Source organism: Oryctolagus cuniculus, chromosome 7 (genome assembly GCF_964237555.1).
Source record: "Oryctolagus cuniculus chromosome 7, mOryCun1.1, whole genome shotgun sequence".
NCBI lineage: Eukaryota > Metazoa > Chordata > Mammalia > Lagomorpha > Leporidae > Oryctolagus > Oryctolagus cuniculus.
The window spans coordinates 150240570-150256052 of record NC_091438.1 but is presented as its reverse complement, the minus strand read 5'-3'; the positions used below and the strand labels follow the sequence as shown (position 1 = coordinate 150256052).

General features: G+C 57.5%; 1 protein-coding gene and 1 long non-coding RNA gene across 3 annotated transcripts; one reads left to right on the top strand and one right to left on the bottom strand.

The window, feature by feature from the left end:
* The first annotated feature begins 1358 nt into the window (after positions 1-1358).
* On the top strand, positions 1359-4045 carry LOC138850436 (uncharacterized). Its single transcript, XR_011390191.1, has 2 exons — positions 1359-3045; positions 3832-4045. It is a non-coding gene; the product is annotated as an uncharacterized lncRNA (long non-coding RNA).
* A 2061-nt stretch (positions 4046-6106) lies between these two features.
* Positions 6107-13592, bottom strand: MUL1 (mitochondrial E3 ubiquitin protein ligase 1). 2 transcript variants are annotated; one of them, XM_070077026.1, is made up of 5 exons: positions 13356-13556; positions 12210-12430; positions 10290-10377; positions 8813-8933; positions 6107-8072 (listed from the first exon to the last, which is right to left on the bottom strand). In XM_070077026.1, exons 2-5 carry the CDS (start codon positions 12255-12257, stop codon positions 7343-7345), a joined length of 987 nt encoding a protein of 328 aa, XP_069933127.1. In that variant the 5' UTR covers positions 12258-12430; positions 13356-13556; the 3' UTR covers positions 6107-7342. The 2 variants fall into 2 exon arrangements, with proteins under 2 accessions (XP_069933127.1, XP_002716047.1); XM_002716001.4 differs by lacking the exon at positions 12210-12430 and having other exon boundaries at positions 13356-13592.
* Between the last annotated feature and the right edge of the window lie 1891 nt (positions 13593-15483).

The following is a 15483-nucleotide window of genomic DNA, read 5'->3' as shown; positions in this document are numbered from 1 at the left end:
CGTGGTCAGCTACAGTGAGTCCAGAGGGTGAGGATGAGCCGCCCAGCTGTAGCCCAGGTGCCCTGCCGCCTACACAGCACTCTGCGCGCACACACGAGCCGGTGCAGGGAATGCAGGCAAGGGTGGGTCCAGCCCAGCTCTGCCCATGGGACCGTGAGGCAGTCACTCAGCTCTGGGAGCCAGAGATCGTCTCCGCCATCCAACGAGGGTGCCCAGCCTGCAGCCTGAGTATCAAGGCCAGAGCTGCCGACAGCCACAGGCAGTGAGTCCCTGTGCCTAGGGCCTGCACGGGCGGCCCCGGGGCCTCTGCTTCCAGGAATGTAAACTTGCTGTGGCTCAAGGAGCAGCCACCATGTGGTCATAGAGCCCCCCACCCCCATCCTGCCAGGCCCTGGGCTGCACAAGGCTCAGGGCAGAGTGCCACCCGGCCAGGGAACAGGTGAGAGAGCTGTGTGCCAGGACAGAATCAGACATAGAAACAGGGGCAGGCGTTTGGCTCAGTGGGGAAGATGCTACCTGGGTCCCTGGAAGCCCACATCACAGGGCCGGGGTCCAAGTCCCAGCTCTGCTCCCTATCCCAGCTTCCTGTTTATGCACACCCTGGAAGGCCGCAGGTGACGGCGCAAGTACTTGGGTCCCAGCCACCCGTATGGGGCATCCAAATTGAGGTCCTGGCTCCTGGCTTCAGCCCAGCCCAGCCCCAGTCATTGCAGGCATCTGGGGAGTAAACCAGCAGATGGGAAATCTCTGCCTTCCAAAAAACAGGAAGGGATGGAACTGGGGCTGAAATACAAAGCTCTGGGGACAGGGAGACATCCACACACAGAGAGGAAGAAACTTCCACACACTCCAAGGCAAGAGAGAAACGGCGGATGAGAGCCAGGAGGGGATCGCAGAGTGAGGGGAGAGAGACGCACAGGACAGGAGGAGGCGCGACCGAGGGAGCGGGCCGGGCTGGGGGCGCGGGGCTTCCCGGCGAGGAGACTCTTCTGGGGAGGAAAACCGAACTCTGTGCACAGTGGTGTTCCACACTCTTCCCCAGTGTGAAGTCATGTGCGTATTTTAAGGACGCTCGATGCATTATGCATATCCCATTTTTTGTTTAAAGAAATCATGGTTAGTATATTTAAAGATGTGAATGCCTGGGAAATTAGAAGGGGAGAAATGTGGGATTTTTTCGCCCCTGCCCTGGAATTTTTTGGGTTTTTCAAAACTTTCACATCTGCAGCAAGCTCCCTGCTGAGCTGGGCATGGAACGGAAGAAACCGGAGAATTCCCGCTCCTCCCCTCCCGGGGCTGCACGCAGCTGGCCGTGGGATCAGCCGCCCCACGTCCTCCTCCAACTCTGTTCTCGGTCTTCCAAGGCCGGCTCCCCACCCCCGCCAGGGAAAATTGCAAAGCACAACCTGTTTCTCTACAGGAGCACACTGCCCCCTGGGGGCCATTGTGAGAACTGCAGCATCAGTGAAGTCCTTGGGAAGATCCATCAGGGCTTTGTCACCAGCTGGCCAGCAAGCCGGAAACCCGGTCCCAGAGGGTGGTAACCAGGAAGGCTCTGGGTGAGAGGATGGGGCATAGGCAGGGTAATTTAGACCTGACCTTTAGGATGATCTCATTGTACACACCACGCCTAGGGAGTATGTGACAGGTGCAAGGCGTCTGGCACACTTGGTGCTTAATGAATGTTTGTTTCAGCAATGGCCTACCAGTCACAGCCCAACAGTGGAGGGATATGGATCTGAGGCCCCTAACAGGATGCAATGGCTCTGGCAGGGGCTGAGGGTCCAAGCCTGGGCCTGCTCGGCCCCTCCAACCAGGGCCAGTGGCACGGGCACAGCCTCACGTGTCCTGGTCTCGGAAAAGAGAAATGCCAAGTCCCTCGGCTGGCATCTGGGAGACAATAAGGCAGCTGCAGGGGAAGTGAGTGATGAGCACTGCGGGGAGCAATTCGGGACATCGGACGTGGACGCTTATCTCATCCAGCAGCGGCAAGGCAACAGTGCCTGACGAGAGAAGTGCTGAGCCCCGGCTTTCAGAGACTGCGGTCCCAAGGCTGCGGCACACAGCGAGCCTGAAACAGAGCCGTGGCTCCTCTCTCAGACCCGCAGCCTCAGAAGGGGGCCTCAAAACTGCGTGCCCTGGTCCTCCTCTCCCCACCCACCGGCACGCAGAATGTCAGAGCTGAACAGGATGGTGCAGAGCTTCCGGCCCAAATCCCACCTTTCACGGACAGAGCTGAAGCCCAGGAAGGTGAAGTCACTTGACCACAATCACACGGCAATGGGGCAGAACCAGACAGGAAGTCAGCCTTTGGGGCTGGGTCCAGATCCCTTAGCATCATCGGTGACTGCTGGGACTTTCCTGGATGGCGTGCTATCTCTCCCGCACCGTCCATCCAGCCTGTTCTCAGGCCCTGAAAGAGGAATCCAGCCTCGCTCCTTACAACCAAGTCACCGCTCTCACCTGTGGCCCAAAAGCCGACTCATCCGGGCAGCCTTCCAGGACTGCCTCTCCTATACCTGCTCTTTCATTCACGGGTTAATTCCTTCCTTCCATGTACACTCAGTGGTTAAGAGCTTGGGCTCTGGATTCAGACCACTGGGGTCTAAGTCCTATCATCCTTGTAACCTCGGGCGAGACCCTTGACCTCTCTGGGCCTGTGGCTAACACACACACCTCGCAGGTGAGGACCGGATGAGATCACTGTGTACAGCACCGTGGAGGCTCCCTGGGGGAGAGCCAGCCCTGACGTCAGCCCTAATTACTGTGTACTGACAACCTAAAACCTGGGCCCGAGGACGTGATCCCTGCCCAAGGCGTGGACCAGGCTGCCAAGAGCAGGAAGAGGGCCACAAGAAGGGCACCAATCAGCCTGCGGGTGGGGCGGGGCCGGGGAGCGTTCTCGGAAGAGGCACTGAACCCCGAGCGTCAAAGGGAGAGCAAGGTGACGTCGGCAAGAAGAAAGGACCAGGATTCCAAGACGGAGGGCGGCGTGGGACGTGTACTCAGCGCTGCTGGAGTCACAGGTGTGAGGCCCTGGCGCAGGTGAGGACCCCGCCTGGGTGCAGCGCACTTCCTGCTAAAGTGCACCTGGCAGGCAGTCGGTGATGGTGCAGGTGTCTGGGCCCCTCCCACCCACCTGAGTTCTGAGCGCCTGGCCCCTGCCTGGCCCAGCCCGATGTTGTGGGCATGTGGGGAGTGAACCAGCAGATGGAAGATCTTTGTCTCTCTGCCTTTCAACTAAGATGAAAATAGATGAGCAATGTTTTACCCAGGGATGAACCAGCCTGGAAAGGTGGCCGGGGGCAGGGGTCACGCAGAGTTTCACGTGTTGTGGGAGAGCCAGGGTCGATCCACAGATGGCAGGGAGCCTGGGCAGGGGCTTTAGCCAGAAGGGGGGCCCAGCCAGGCTGGTGGCTCAGGCGATCACCCAACTCTGTGGGGCACATTTGCTCTGCCCTCCTCAGTTGCCCTAAGGACTGGAGAATCTGCTCCAGTCAGGCCGCCTTCAAGGGCCTGGCTCAGCTCCGGCATCCTGAGAGCCACAAGTCCTCCCGGCGCTGAGGTGCATCGCTCACAAACTGTACGTACACACACACACACACACACACACACACACACCCTCGCCAGGCTACACTGGGATGCAGCTGGGCTCACGGAGGACAGGGGCTGTGTTGTATCCATTGTCCACCTCCAGGCACTCAGCCGATGTCTGTTATAAGTGTCAACGTGGGGCCAGCACTGTGGAATAGTGGGTAAAGCTGCCGCCTGCAGTGCCGGCATCCCATATGGGCACCAGTTCTAGTCTCGGCTGCTCTACTTCCCATCCAGCTCTCTGCTATGGTCTGGGAAAGCAGTAGAAGATGGCCCAAGTCCCTGGGCCCCTGCACCCACGTGGGAGACCTAGAAGAAGCTCCTGGTTCCTGGCTCAAGATTGACCCCACTCCAGCCATTGCGGCCATTTGGGGAGTGAACCAGCAGATGGAAGACCTCTCTCTCTCTGCCTTTCAGATAAATAACTAAATAAAATTTTAAAAAGCATAAATGTGCACCGACAAAGCCAAACTTGACAGGCTGTCCCTCAGAGCAGTGCAGGGGCCCACAGAGCGGCAGCCACCCCACTCACGTCTCCACCACCCGGGCTCAGGGCTCGAAGTGAGGGCAGCGGAGACTCGCCTTGCTCGCCACCATTTGCATTTTGACTTTTCCATGCATTGCTTTTTAAATTTCCCCTTAGAATTCTCAACGAGGGGCAGACACGCGGCGCAGCAGCTGAGATGCCCTGTGGCACCCCCCGCCCCATACTGCAGGGCCTGGCTTGAGCCCTGGCTCCTCCACTCCCAGTCCAGCTCACTGCAGTGCACACCCACGTGGGGACCGGGATTTGAGTCTTGGGCTTCCAGCTTCAGGAGGCTTGCAGGCACTGGGGAGTGAACCACTGGATGGACACTCTCTCTGCCTTGCAGATAAAAGTAAGTAATTCCAAGCGAGTATGTATTCTGAAGCCTCCTTCCGGCTTCTACTCCACCAGGTCAGCTGGAGGTGTGGTCCTGGGGTGTGACTGACCCGCGACATGGTGCGTGTGTGCCCACAACACTCGTCACCTGTGCAACTTCCCTTTCTCCTGCCTCCCAGGCTTCACGTGGTCAAAGGTCTATGGCCACAGCCTCGAGCAAGTGATGTAACCCATGAAAGGGCCACGCGCCCCTGCTGCCCAGTGCTGCCTGGCTTGTGGTGATGGGCTGCAGGCGGAGCTGAGCCTCTGTTCTCTCATCAGACGGGGGTGACAACACCGCCACGTGGAAGTGGGAGCGACGCACACAAGCGCACTTCGAAAGGTTCATGGAAACAGAACTCAGCAGTTCACTGGTTTTGGTGCAACAAGTTTTGAAATCCATGCACTTTTTTAATACCATCCATTTTTCAACGGTTTGAAGACCTCTCATATGCATTAAAAGCTCTAAAACTTTTTGCACCAAAATAAGCTGCCCTGACCTCGGCAGGACTCACAACCCGCAACCTCCCCACGGGCAGAACTCTTTCTACCCCGGCCCCCCGGGCCAGCCTCGGCCCACAGCTAGCTCGGGCTCCGTCCAGCCCTCTGGGGTTGGGGCTCCTGAGCTGGAAGTCGGGGACCACAGAGGTGGCCTCGCTGTCCCGCATGGGCAAGGACTGAGCAGGGACCTTGACCAGACCCGGCTGCCGCTCCCGGGGCTCCCACGGCAGGGGCTGAGCTCTGCTGGGAACACAGGGTGCAGCCCTTCTCCCATCTCTCGGATCACATTCCTGCCTCCGGGGGCAGTCCATTCACCCTCCACTAAAACCTGGAGGCCCTCCCCAGCCCTCTGTAAAGGACAGGAAGGGGGCCCCACGCTTCCCAGGTGTCCAGGTCACTGCCATCACCCCTCATCCGGCTCATCTCGGCATCTTATGGAAAGGTGGGCTCTGCACCCCTCACTGGACGAGACAGCACTGGCTGTCCACCCTCCCTGCTCTCGCCTGTGTGGCCCCCAACCCTACTCCTCCTGCAGGTAGTGGTCAGCGCTGGGGGACGTCACTGGTCTCTCAGCCGGCAAGCAGGAAACAGCCTGGAGTTTGAATTTAGATCCAGCACCTGGGAGCTCTACTCCTGAGCCCTGTGACCCTGCCCTCTAGGGGCCAACTTGCTCATCCGCACCACGAGACCCTGGGCTCGGCCTGCAGGGCTTCTGTGAGGGTGGCCCTCTGGGAAAGCACACAGAACAATTCCCGGGGCACAGAACCCAGACTGCTTCCTTCCTCCCCGTGTCCCTCAAGACTCAGCAGGCGGCCCTGGTGCTCAGGCCTGAGGCAGGCTTCAAAGACCACTCTGGAGCAACGCCAGGTGCGGCCCGCCGGCACACTCTGGGGCTCCCCACGTTCCTCCCACGGCGGCCAGTACCCCAGCCTCAGCCTTGCCGGACCGCACAGCACCTGGGGAGCCCCAGCCACCTCACAGCCAGGGCCGAAGGCAAAGTGGCCTCCAAGTCCCCGGTTTTCAGTCCCTCACGGTCAGGATCCGCCTCCATCCTGTGAAAGCCTCAGTTTAGCCCCTGAACTCTTGGTAACAAAGCAAGAGGCCAACACCTGGCTGCAACGTGTTTAATCTGTGCCGTTCACGCTGGGCACTGTCACCCCTGAGAGCTCCCCTCCTCCCACGCAGAGGACCAGGAGGCAAAGGCAGAGAGAAAACAGCCGTGTGCGGCTCGTACCCACGGGGCAGTGGGGAAGGACCTGCCGCCACTCCCTCGCACTCCAGGGCTCCGAAGGGCAGGTGTGGGGGAGGGGGCGGGGCGGCGGGGTGGGACAGCTGCGCCCAGGGGATGTTAACTTTACCACGGCCCAGAGCAGGGGGCAGCAGTGAAAAGCATGGTGCTCCAGGTGCTGGCAACTTGTAAAACCTTGCAAAAAAAAAAAGCTGCGAAAGCCAGGAGTTAGGGCCGCGCGTCCCGCCTGCTTCCTGCAGCGGTGGGGCCTTGCCACTGAGCCTCGGCAGGGCAAGCCAGCGCACGCTCTGCCCTCCCCAGCTGTTCTGGATCTGGCTGGCAGAGGGCCCTGGGGCGGCCTCCCAGGTCAGTGGAGACGAGACCTCTCTTCCTCCTGCCGCTCAGGGTCCAGGCAGACGCAGGTCTGCGGACTTCACTCCCTCTGTCCTCTCCACACAGGTGCCCACGTGTGGGAGGCAAGCGGGGAAAAAAGGACAAAGTGCTTCCTGCGGCTGGACACTCTGCAGCTGTCCAGCCTGTCTCGGGCAGAGGCAAAGGGAGAGACCCCAGCCATCTCCCAGAGGACACCTGTCTCGGGCGGAGGCAGAGACCCCAGCCGTCTCCCAGAAGACACCTGTCTCGGGCAGAGGCAAAGGGAGACCCCAGCCGTCTCCCAGAGGACACCTGTCTCGGGCGGAGGCGGAGACCCCAGCCGTCTCCCAGAGGACGGCCTATCTCGGGTGGAGGCAAAGGGAGAGACATAACCCGTCTTCCAGAGGCAGCTCCGCCAGGCGTCCCTGCGCTCAGAGCCCCACCTGCCCTCACGCTGTGCTCAGTCCTCCAAGCCTGCAGCAAGCAACACCGGCCAGACAGCAGCAGCCAGAGGAGCAGGACTGAAGTCACTGGCTTTGGTGCTCTCGTGTTTCCAGGAAGAGGCCTCACGCGACCGCGCCCCAGCCCCCAGCCCCCAGCCCGGGGCTCTCATCCTTGTGACCAGAGCGGGAAAGGCAGCACCCCGCTGCTGGCGGAGTTCCTGCAGGGAAGAGCTCCCCCGGCCTCCCGGAGGCCTCGCGAGGACCCACCCCTGCAAGCGCACGGGGCGGGGAGGGGCTGCCCGCCTAGCTGTTGTACAGGGGCACCACGCGGGTGACCTCCCTCCTGCAGATGGGGCACCTCTTGGGCTCGGGCAGGGCGCGGTAGCACTCGCTGCAGGAGCACACGTGGCCGCACTCCAGGAAGACGCAGGACTTGAAGTTGCTCAGACACACGACACAGGCGCTCTTCAGGCTCTCCCTGTCCTCGGGCCGGGCCTGGCTCAGCAGCTGGGCCTCGTGCTCGCGGAACTCCTCCTGCATCTGCTGCAGGCGCAGGCGCTCCTGCCGCTGCAGGTACTGCCTCCTCAGGATGAAGAAAAGCGTGGCGCACGTGGCGAAGCCGAAAACCAGCGCCAGGACCCTCCAGAGTCGCACGCTCGACTCCTGCCTCTGCAGCAGGCTGTCGAAGTCCTGGCTGCTGAGGTAGTACTGCATGCCCTGCTTGGGGGGCTGCAGGCGGACGGTGCTGTTGTCCAGGACCAGCTCGCCGACGCCCGTGAGCGTGGCCCCCACCTTCAGCATCTCCTCCGTCTCCTGGATGCCTTTGGGTCGCTCGCCGCTGATGTAGTGGCCGATGACATCGGTGAAGGACTGCACCGAGGGGTGGAACTTCTCGTACACCGTCTCCAGGCCCAGATCCACCGCGTCCAGGGGCTTCAGCACGCGCACAGCCACGCCCACGCCGTCTTCGTGGGGCGCCAGGTCAAAGGGCACCGTGTTGGTCCTCTGGTGGATGATCTTGGAACAGTCATTCCTACACGAGGAAGAGATCTGATGATCAAACCACGGCAAGCAAGCGCTGGACACCCAGGGGGGAAGGCGAGGACCTGAATGCCGGGAGGACAGGATAACGTGCCCAGCAATGGGAAGAGCACAAAGGAACATCGATAGGGAGCCTCCATTTCTTACAGGAATTTATTTGAGAGAGAGAGCACCCCCATCTGCTGGTTTACCCCCCACATGCCCTCAACGGCCGGGGCTGGGCTGGGGCTGAAGCCAGGAGCTGAGAACTCAATCCAGCTCTCCCACGTGGGTGGCAGGCACCCAGCCACTGGTGAGGCGCCATCCTAGAACCTCAGGCAAGATCAGTGCAGGTGGCCTGCACCATTCATTTCCCTTGGCTACTGGAGAAGACATCGAAACCAAACCCTCTAGGGCCAGCCGGAGAAACGGCACTCCATGAATGGCTCACAATGACTTGATCAAGCACTGAACTCATTAACCCAGAAGCCAGTGGTACTCTGGCTTTAGTGTGCACCAGGAACCAGCAGATCTGGGCCCCGGTCCTAGAAACCCTGGCAGTCTGGAATGGAGCCTGGGCGCTAACCAGCCAACAGGCTGCCCAGGTGATCCCAAGGCGAGAGGGCCACAGACCCACACGAGAGCGTCACCAACACAGAGACTGGTCTTCAACGTGTCTCAAGAGAAGCTGGGTCGGCCCAGTCCTGGGACAGACCAGCTGTCAAGCTGCTGACGGGGAGCAAGGACACCTACCACAGGTGCGTAGTTCGATTCCACACCATCTTGTGCTCCTGCAGCGTCAGCCGCTGAATCACCCCCTTGCAGTTTTCCACAAACTGGCTGTTCAGTGTTTCTTTAACAGACCGCACAGCTCCTAGGTGGAAACAGATTATTTTCTTTCCTTTAAAATTTGTTAAATTTCTTTTTTAAGAGTGATCAGAAATCTTCTGTTTAGGGTTTATTTATTTATTTGAGAGGCAGAGTTAGAGAGAGAGAAGGAGAAAGAGACAAAGAGATATTCCATCCACTAGTTCACTCCCCAAATGGCCAAAACAACCGGGGCTGGGCCAAGCCAAAGCCAGGAGCCAGGAACTTACTACTCTGGGTCTCACACAGGTGCAGAGGCCCAGTGACTTGGGCCGGCCTCCACTGCTCTCCCAGGTGCATTAGCAAGGAGCAGGATTGGAAGTGGAGCAGCTAGAACTTGAACCGGAGCCCATATGGGATTTGGCTCTGTAGGCCAGGCTTTAACCCACTGAGCCACATCATTGGCCCCTAAATTTATTTTATTTTATTTGAAAGGCAGAGATATAGAAATATCCCATCCATTGGTTCACTCCCCAAATAGCCATAACAGCCAAGACTGGTTCAGGCCAGAGTCAGGAACTCAATCCCAGGTCTCCCTTGTGGGTAGCAGGGACCCAAGTACTTGAGCCATCATCTGCTGATACCCAGGGTGCACATCAGCAGGAAACCGGACTGGAAGCAAAGTAGCTGGAACTCAACCAGGCACTCCAATACGGGATGTGGCAACCTGTCATGCCAAATGCCCACCCTTTATAATAAAACTGGAAGACAGAAAGAGAGGGAGGGAGGGAGGGAGAAAGAGAAAAAAGCACAAGCGCTTCCATCCTCTGGTTCACTCCCCAAATGCCTGCATCAGGCTGTATGGGCCAAAGCCAGGAGTCGGAAACTCAATCCAGGTCTCCCATGCGGGTGGCAGGAACCCAACCCAGCCATTACCATTGCCTTCCAGGAGCCACACTAACTGGCAGCCAGAGTCAGGAGCCAGGGCTGGGTGTCTAACCCAGGCACTCCAAGGGATGTGGGTTTCCCCACTAGCAGCTTACACCAGGCCAAAAGCCTACTCCTATTGTTGCGCCTTTTCCTTTAAGGTAACCAAGAGTACGTTTTCAGTTTGAGTTGTTATCTAATCAAAATGTTGACACTTTTATCACCATAAGTGAATTTTAGGAGCACCTGCTAACTACTTTACAGGATCACAACCCTCAAGTCTTCAACAATCCCCTGAGGCAAGTCTCATCCTACACATGAGGCAACAGACATCCAGAGAGGTCTGGTAATCTCCCCAAGAGCACACAACAATTACCCACTTTTTTCTGACTCCCACATCACGTCCCAGACCAGGGCTCCAACAACAAAAAAGGCGATCTTTATCAATCTCTAGGAAGAAGGAAGCTGTTTTCCATTTATCAATAAACAAACATACCTTCAATAACTGCATAAGGCACACATTTTCCTGGCGCTTCTGAAAGAATACTCTTTAAATCTTCACCCAGGTGGATTTTTTTAGCTCCCTAAATGCAGAAAGAACATATTAACCAATACATCCTGACACGTTCAATCAACTGAAAGGCAAAAAAAAAACTTTTTTAAAAAAAAGATTAATTTTATTTGACAGGCAGAGTGACAGAGCCGGAGGGAGAGACAGAAAGATATCTTCCATTATTGGTTCACTCCCCAGATGGTCACAACAGACCAGGCCAAAGCCAGATGCCTGTAATTCCATTCAGGTCTCCCACGTGGCTGGCAGGGGCTCAAGTACTTGGGGCATTTTTTGCTACTGTTTCCATGTTGAGAGAATGAGGAAACTGGGCATAGGTGGAGAATGTAATTTCAAAGCCCTGCAGAGAGCTGTCACACACACAGGCACAGGCAGCCTCCTTCCTGCACACCCCACCATGGGGAACGTTGTGCCACCCAGTAACTAAAACATACACTCAAAACATAAAAGGCACCGTCAGTCTGCATACTGCGCACTGGTCACCACTCAGTCTCTTCTTGACAACAAAGAGCTATGGCACAACAGCTTAGGTAAAATCACCTAAACCAGGGCAGCTGCTGTGGCTCGGCAGGTTAAGACCCCGCTAAGGATGCCCGCACCCCACACCACAGCACCGGTTCAGGTTAAGGCTACTCCACTTCCAATCCAACACGCCTGCTAATGCATGCTGGGAAGCAGCAGATGACGGCTCAAGGGCTTGGGCCCTGCCACCCACAGGGGAGACACAGATGGAGATCCAGCACCAGGCTCCTGATTTGGGCCTGGTCTAGTCTTGGCCGTTGCAGACATCTGGGGAGGGAACCAGCTGATGCAAGACATCTCTCCATCTCTCTCTCTCTCAGCCTTTACAAGTAAACTAAAATAAAACAAACAACACCCCAGGCACTCAAGTATGAGATGCAGGCACCCCAAGTGGCATCAACTGCTATGCTACATTCCTGTCCTCAATAAGTCTCGAGAAGGCAGGTAAGTGCCCTCTATAGAGGTTAGAGTTACTGGACACATATTAAAAGTCACTGACTTTAAGAAGCTATGGCTACACGGCGAATGGCAGGAGAAAAGTCAACAAAAACTTCATTAGCACCTACACAGCAGCAACAATTACTTAGTATTACTTAGCTCCTCCACTGGACTGTTAACCTCTTTGTCTTGTTCACTGCTGTCCCATTAGTGCCAACAACAGGCCAGACACACAGCAGGCACCTGGTCCATATTTGACTATAAATCAGTGCTTAAACAAGCACCTGGCTACACCACAGCCCAGGCACTGCCGACACAGGCAGGATCTGACGTCCACGCCACCTGCCAGGGTAGCCATTGTCATCCCTAATTACTGAGAAGGGAACAGAAGCCAGAGTCACATGGCTCGCATCCATCACAGGGCGGCTGAGGAGGATTTTAAAAGGGGAGGGGCGAGCATGGCTTCCAGGCTGGGGGGGGGGGGGCTCTAGAGCAACTTGTCTCCAGTCTGTTGTGAAAACGGAAAAAGAGGGGGAAACACGAGCTCCTGGGATTTGTATGCAGGTTATGTGACCTTGGATCCTAGGGGCTGGCACACAGCTGAGACACAAACCCTACTTCGGCAGCTTTCCAATGTGATCAAGAAAACAGAGCCCCAAGTGTCGGGGCCGAACTTTCTCCAGGAAGGGGCCACCTCGTGCTCATCCAGGAACTAATTGGCAAAGCTTTTAGGGTCACCCAAAGATGGGACCTGCAGGGTTCTCCCTTCGAAGCACCTACAGCCAGCCACTGCTAGGAGACACTGGTTTGGGAGGCAGAAAGAGCCGAGCACTTCAGGCGTGACTAGATCATTTAATTAGGTGAACAGGGCAGCTGGAATCTCACCAGGGGGCCATTTGCACAGCGAATTGAGCGCCTGGTAAATTGGTTCATTTCAGATCCCAAACTCCCTTCTCCGCAGGGATGCCACACGTTTGTTTCCAAGCCCTCACAGAATCCAGCCCATGATAATGAAGTGTCAGTCAAGCCCCAGCTGCGGCACTGAGGCGCTCCAGCCAATACAGGCCCAAGACTCTTCTTGCACTCCAAGCCCGGAGCTAGAACCCCTAAGAGAAGAAAGAGAGAAAACCCTGTCTCCGACCTAAGAGACCCGTCTCTAGAAGAATCAGATATTCCCAATAAAGCAATGTGGCCAACTGGAAAAAATAAAAATCTCACTTTTGGAATCAAACAACCGAGGTTTAAAGTTCCAAGCTGTCTAACTGTAGTACCTTTTTCCTGAACCTCAACTCCCTGCTTTGCTATTTAAGGGCAATTATCATTTTATCTACCTTAAAAAATTATTGTGGGAGGCCAGCGTTGCGGCCCAGCGGGTTCAGCTGCTCCCTACAGGGGCGCCGGCTGGAGTCCCGGCTGCTCCACTTCGGACCCGGCTCCCTGCCAGTGCGCCTGGGAAAGCAGCGGAGATGACCCAGGTGTCCGCGCCCCTCCCAGGGAGCTCCTGGCTCCTGTCTGGCCCAAGCCCTGGCCACTGCGGCCACTCTGGAGTGAACCCGCGGAGGGAAGATCTCCTCCTCTCACTTCCTCTCTGTAACTCTGCCTTTCACAAAACTCTAACATAAAACGCAGGGCCCGCAGCAGCAGGCGCAGGCCCCTGTCTGAGCCGCTCCTCCGCCCCCTCCTGCACGGGGCTCAGACGTCGCTTCCTCCGGCCCTCCACGCCCGTCTCACCACGTGGCGTGCGTGTTTACTGCCGCCCGGCGCCGCTGCCGGGCGTCCCCGCGAGAGGCTGCTCACTGCCCCGCGCACGGCACGAGCCCCACAAACGTGTTAAAAACCAGGCAACGAAGCCGAGCTTCCAGAGTGAAGGCACCTGGGAGAAACGCAGCCGGGCGGCGCTTCTCACCGCCCCGACGTCGGCCCTCGCTCCTCCCCAGCCTGCGGCCGCGGGGCGGCCCACGCCAACTCAGCCCTCACCGCGACCTGGGGCGGAGACCACCTGGCTGAGGCCCGGCCGGCTCCCGCACTGACCTTGAGCTCTCGGGAGACCTGGGCCTTCTGCCGGTACACCGAGTACAGCACGGCGGTGACGACCGAGCTGGTGCCCAGGAGGATGAACTGGCCCAGCGAGGGCTTCCCCCCGCTCTCCATGGCGGCGCCAAGCCCCGGGGGCAGAGCGACGCCCAGGAGTGACCGGCTGACCCCCGCCCTCCACCTGGGACACCACCCCCCGGGACGGCCCTTCCCGGAACTTCCCGCCCCGTCGCCCGGCGATGACGTAAACGCCGGAACCGGAAGTGGGGCAAAGTGGCCCGGAAGTGGCGTTGCTAGGGCAACCGCCGGGCTCTTGAGGCCCGCGGGTGTGGAGAGCCGGTTTTTCGCGGCTGAGCGATGGCACACGGCGCCGTGACCGTTGTCCTGTCCACCCGCGGCGTCCTGGCCATAACTGACTCGTCCCAGCCCTGTGGTTTCCTGGAGTTCTTGGGTCGTGCGCTGTCTCCACCCTTGGATTGGGAGGAAAGAGAAGTGTGTGTTAAGCACTTAGGAGTGTCGATGCGTTTAAACCTGAGGACAGACTTTGAGGCCTGGACTTTATCTTGTCCGCTTTACAGATGGGAAAGCTAAGGCCAGAGAGGTTGGGGGCTGTGCTCCGAGTCCTCCTCCTGGGGTTAGGGGTGACCCGACTCCAGAGCCCTCATGATGCCGCTGAAGTAGCCCCTTCTCGGCCATCACCGAATGAAAAGTACTGGTTATTAAGTAGCTGGCATTGCATCTACTGAGTGCCTATTCTGTGTCAGGTACGGAACGGAAAGTGCCTTAGGCCTCCACTGACTCCTCGCAGCCCTGCGATAGTGCAGACTGCAGATGCAGGGGCCGGCCCGGGCGCGGGCTTCGGACCCAGGTGGTCCTTCTCGGAGGCGCTGTGGGACCTGCAGTGCACCTGCTCCCTAGCAAGCAGATCTGCAGAACCCTGCAACTCTGTTCCCTGGGTCATCGCAAAGCGTGCTTTCAGTTCTTGGAAATGCGGAATAAACCTGTCAGTGTAAAAACGTGGCTAGAAACGAGATCGCTCCACAAAAGTAAAATAACTTTTTAAAAAGCAGCCGGGGGCCAGCTTTGTGGCTCCGTGGGTTCAGCCTCAGCCTGCAACTCTAGTATCCCATATGGTGGCTGGTTCCTGGCCTGGCTGCTCTACTGGGGATCCAGCTCCCTGCTAATGTGTCTGGGAAAGCAGCAGAGGATGGCCCAAGTGAGTGGGCCCCTGTACCCACATGGGAGACCCAGATTAAGTTCCTGGCTCCTGGGATAGGCCTGTCCCAGCTCTGACAATGCATTGGGCCATTTGGGAAATGAACCAGTGGATGGAAGATCTGTCTCTTTGTCTCTCTCTAACTCTGCCTTTCAAATAAATCTCTTTTTTTTTTTAAGATTTCTTTATTTATTTGAAAGAGTTACACAGAGAGAGGAGAGACAGAGAGAGGTCTTCCATCCGATGGTTCACTCCCCAATTGGCCGCAACAGCCAGAGCTGTGCCAATCAGAAACCAGGAGTCAGGAGCTTCCTCCAGGTCTCCCACATAGGTGCAGGGGCCCAAGGACTTGGGCCATCTTCTGCTGCTTTCCCAGGCCACAGCAGAGAGCTGGATGGGAAGTGGAGCGGCCGAGTCTTGAACCAGTGCCGGTGCCTCAGGCCAGGGCGTTAACCCACTGCACCACAGCATCGGCCCCTCAAATAAATCTTTAAATAAAAGCAGCTGGTTATCCATTATTTTTCTAGTCTATTCCTTTAAGATGCTTAGAATCAAATAGAAATCTTTTTCTTGGGCCGGTGTTGCGGTGTAATGAGCTAACCTGCCACTTGCAGCCCTGGCACCCCATTCCAGAGCACCAGTTCAAGTCTCAGCTTCCTGCTAATGCGCCTGGGAAGTCAGTGGAGAATGGCCCAGCTGCTTGGGGCCCCAACACCTGGATGAAGTTCCAGGCTCCTGGCTTCGCCCTGGCCCAGCGCTGGCCATTGCAGCAACAGGGAGTGAACCAGCAGATGGAAGATCTCTGCTTCTTTCCGTATCTCTCACTTCATCTCTCCCCTCTCTTACTTTCAAAAAATAATTTTTAAAAGTGCAAGAATCGGCCGGCGCCGCGGCTCACTAGGCTAATCC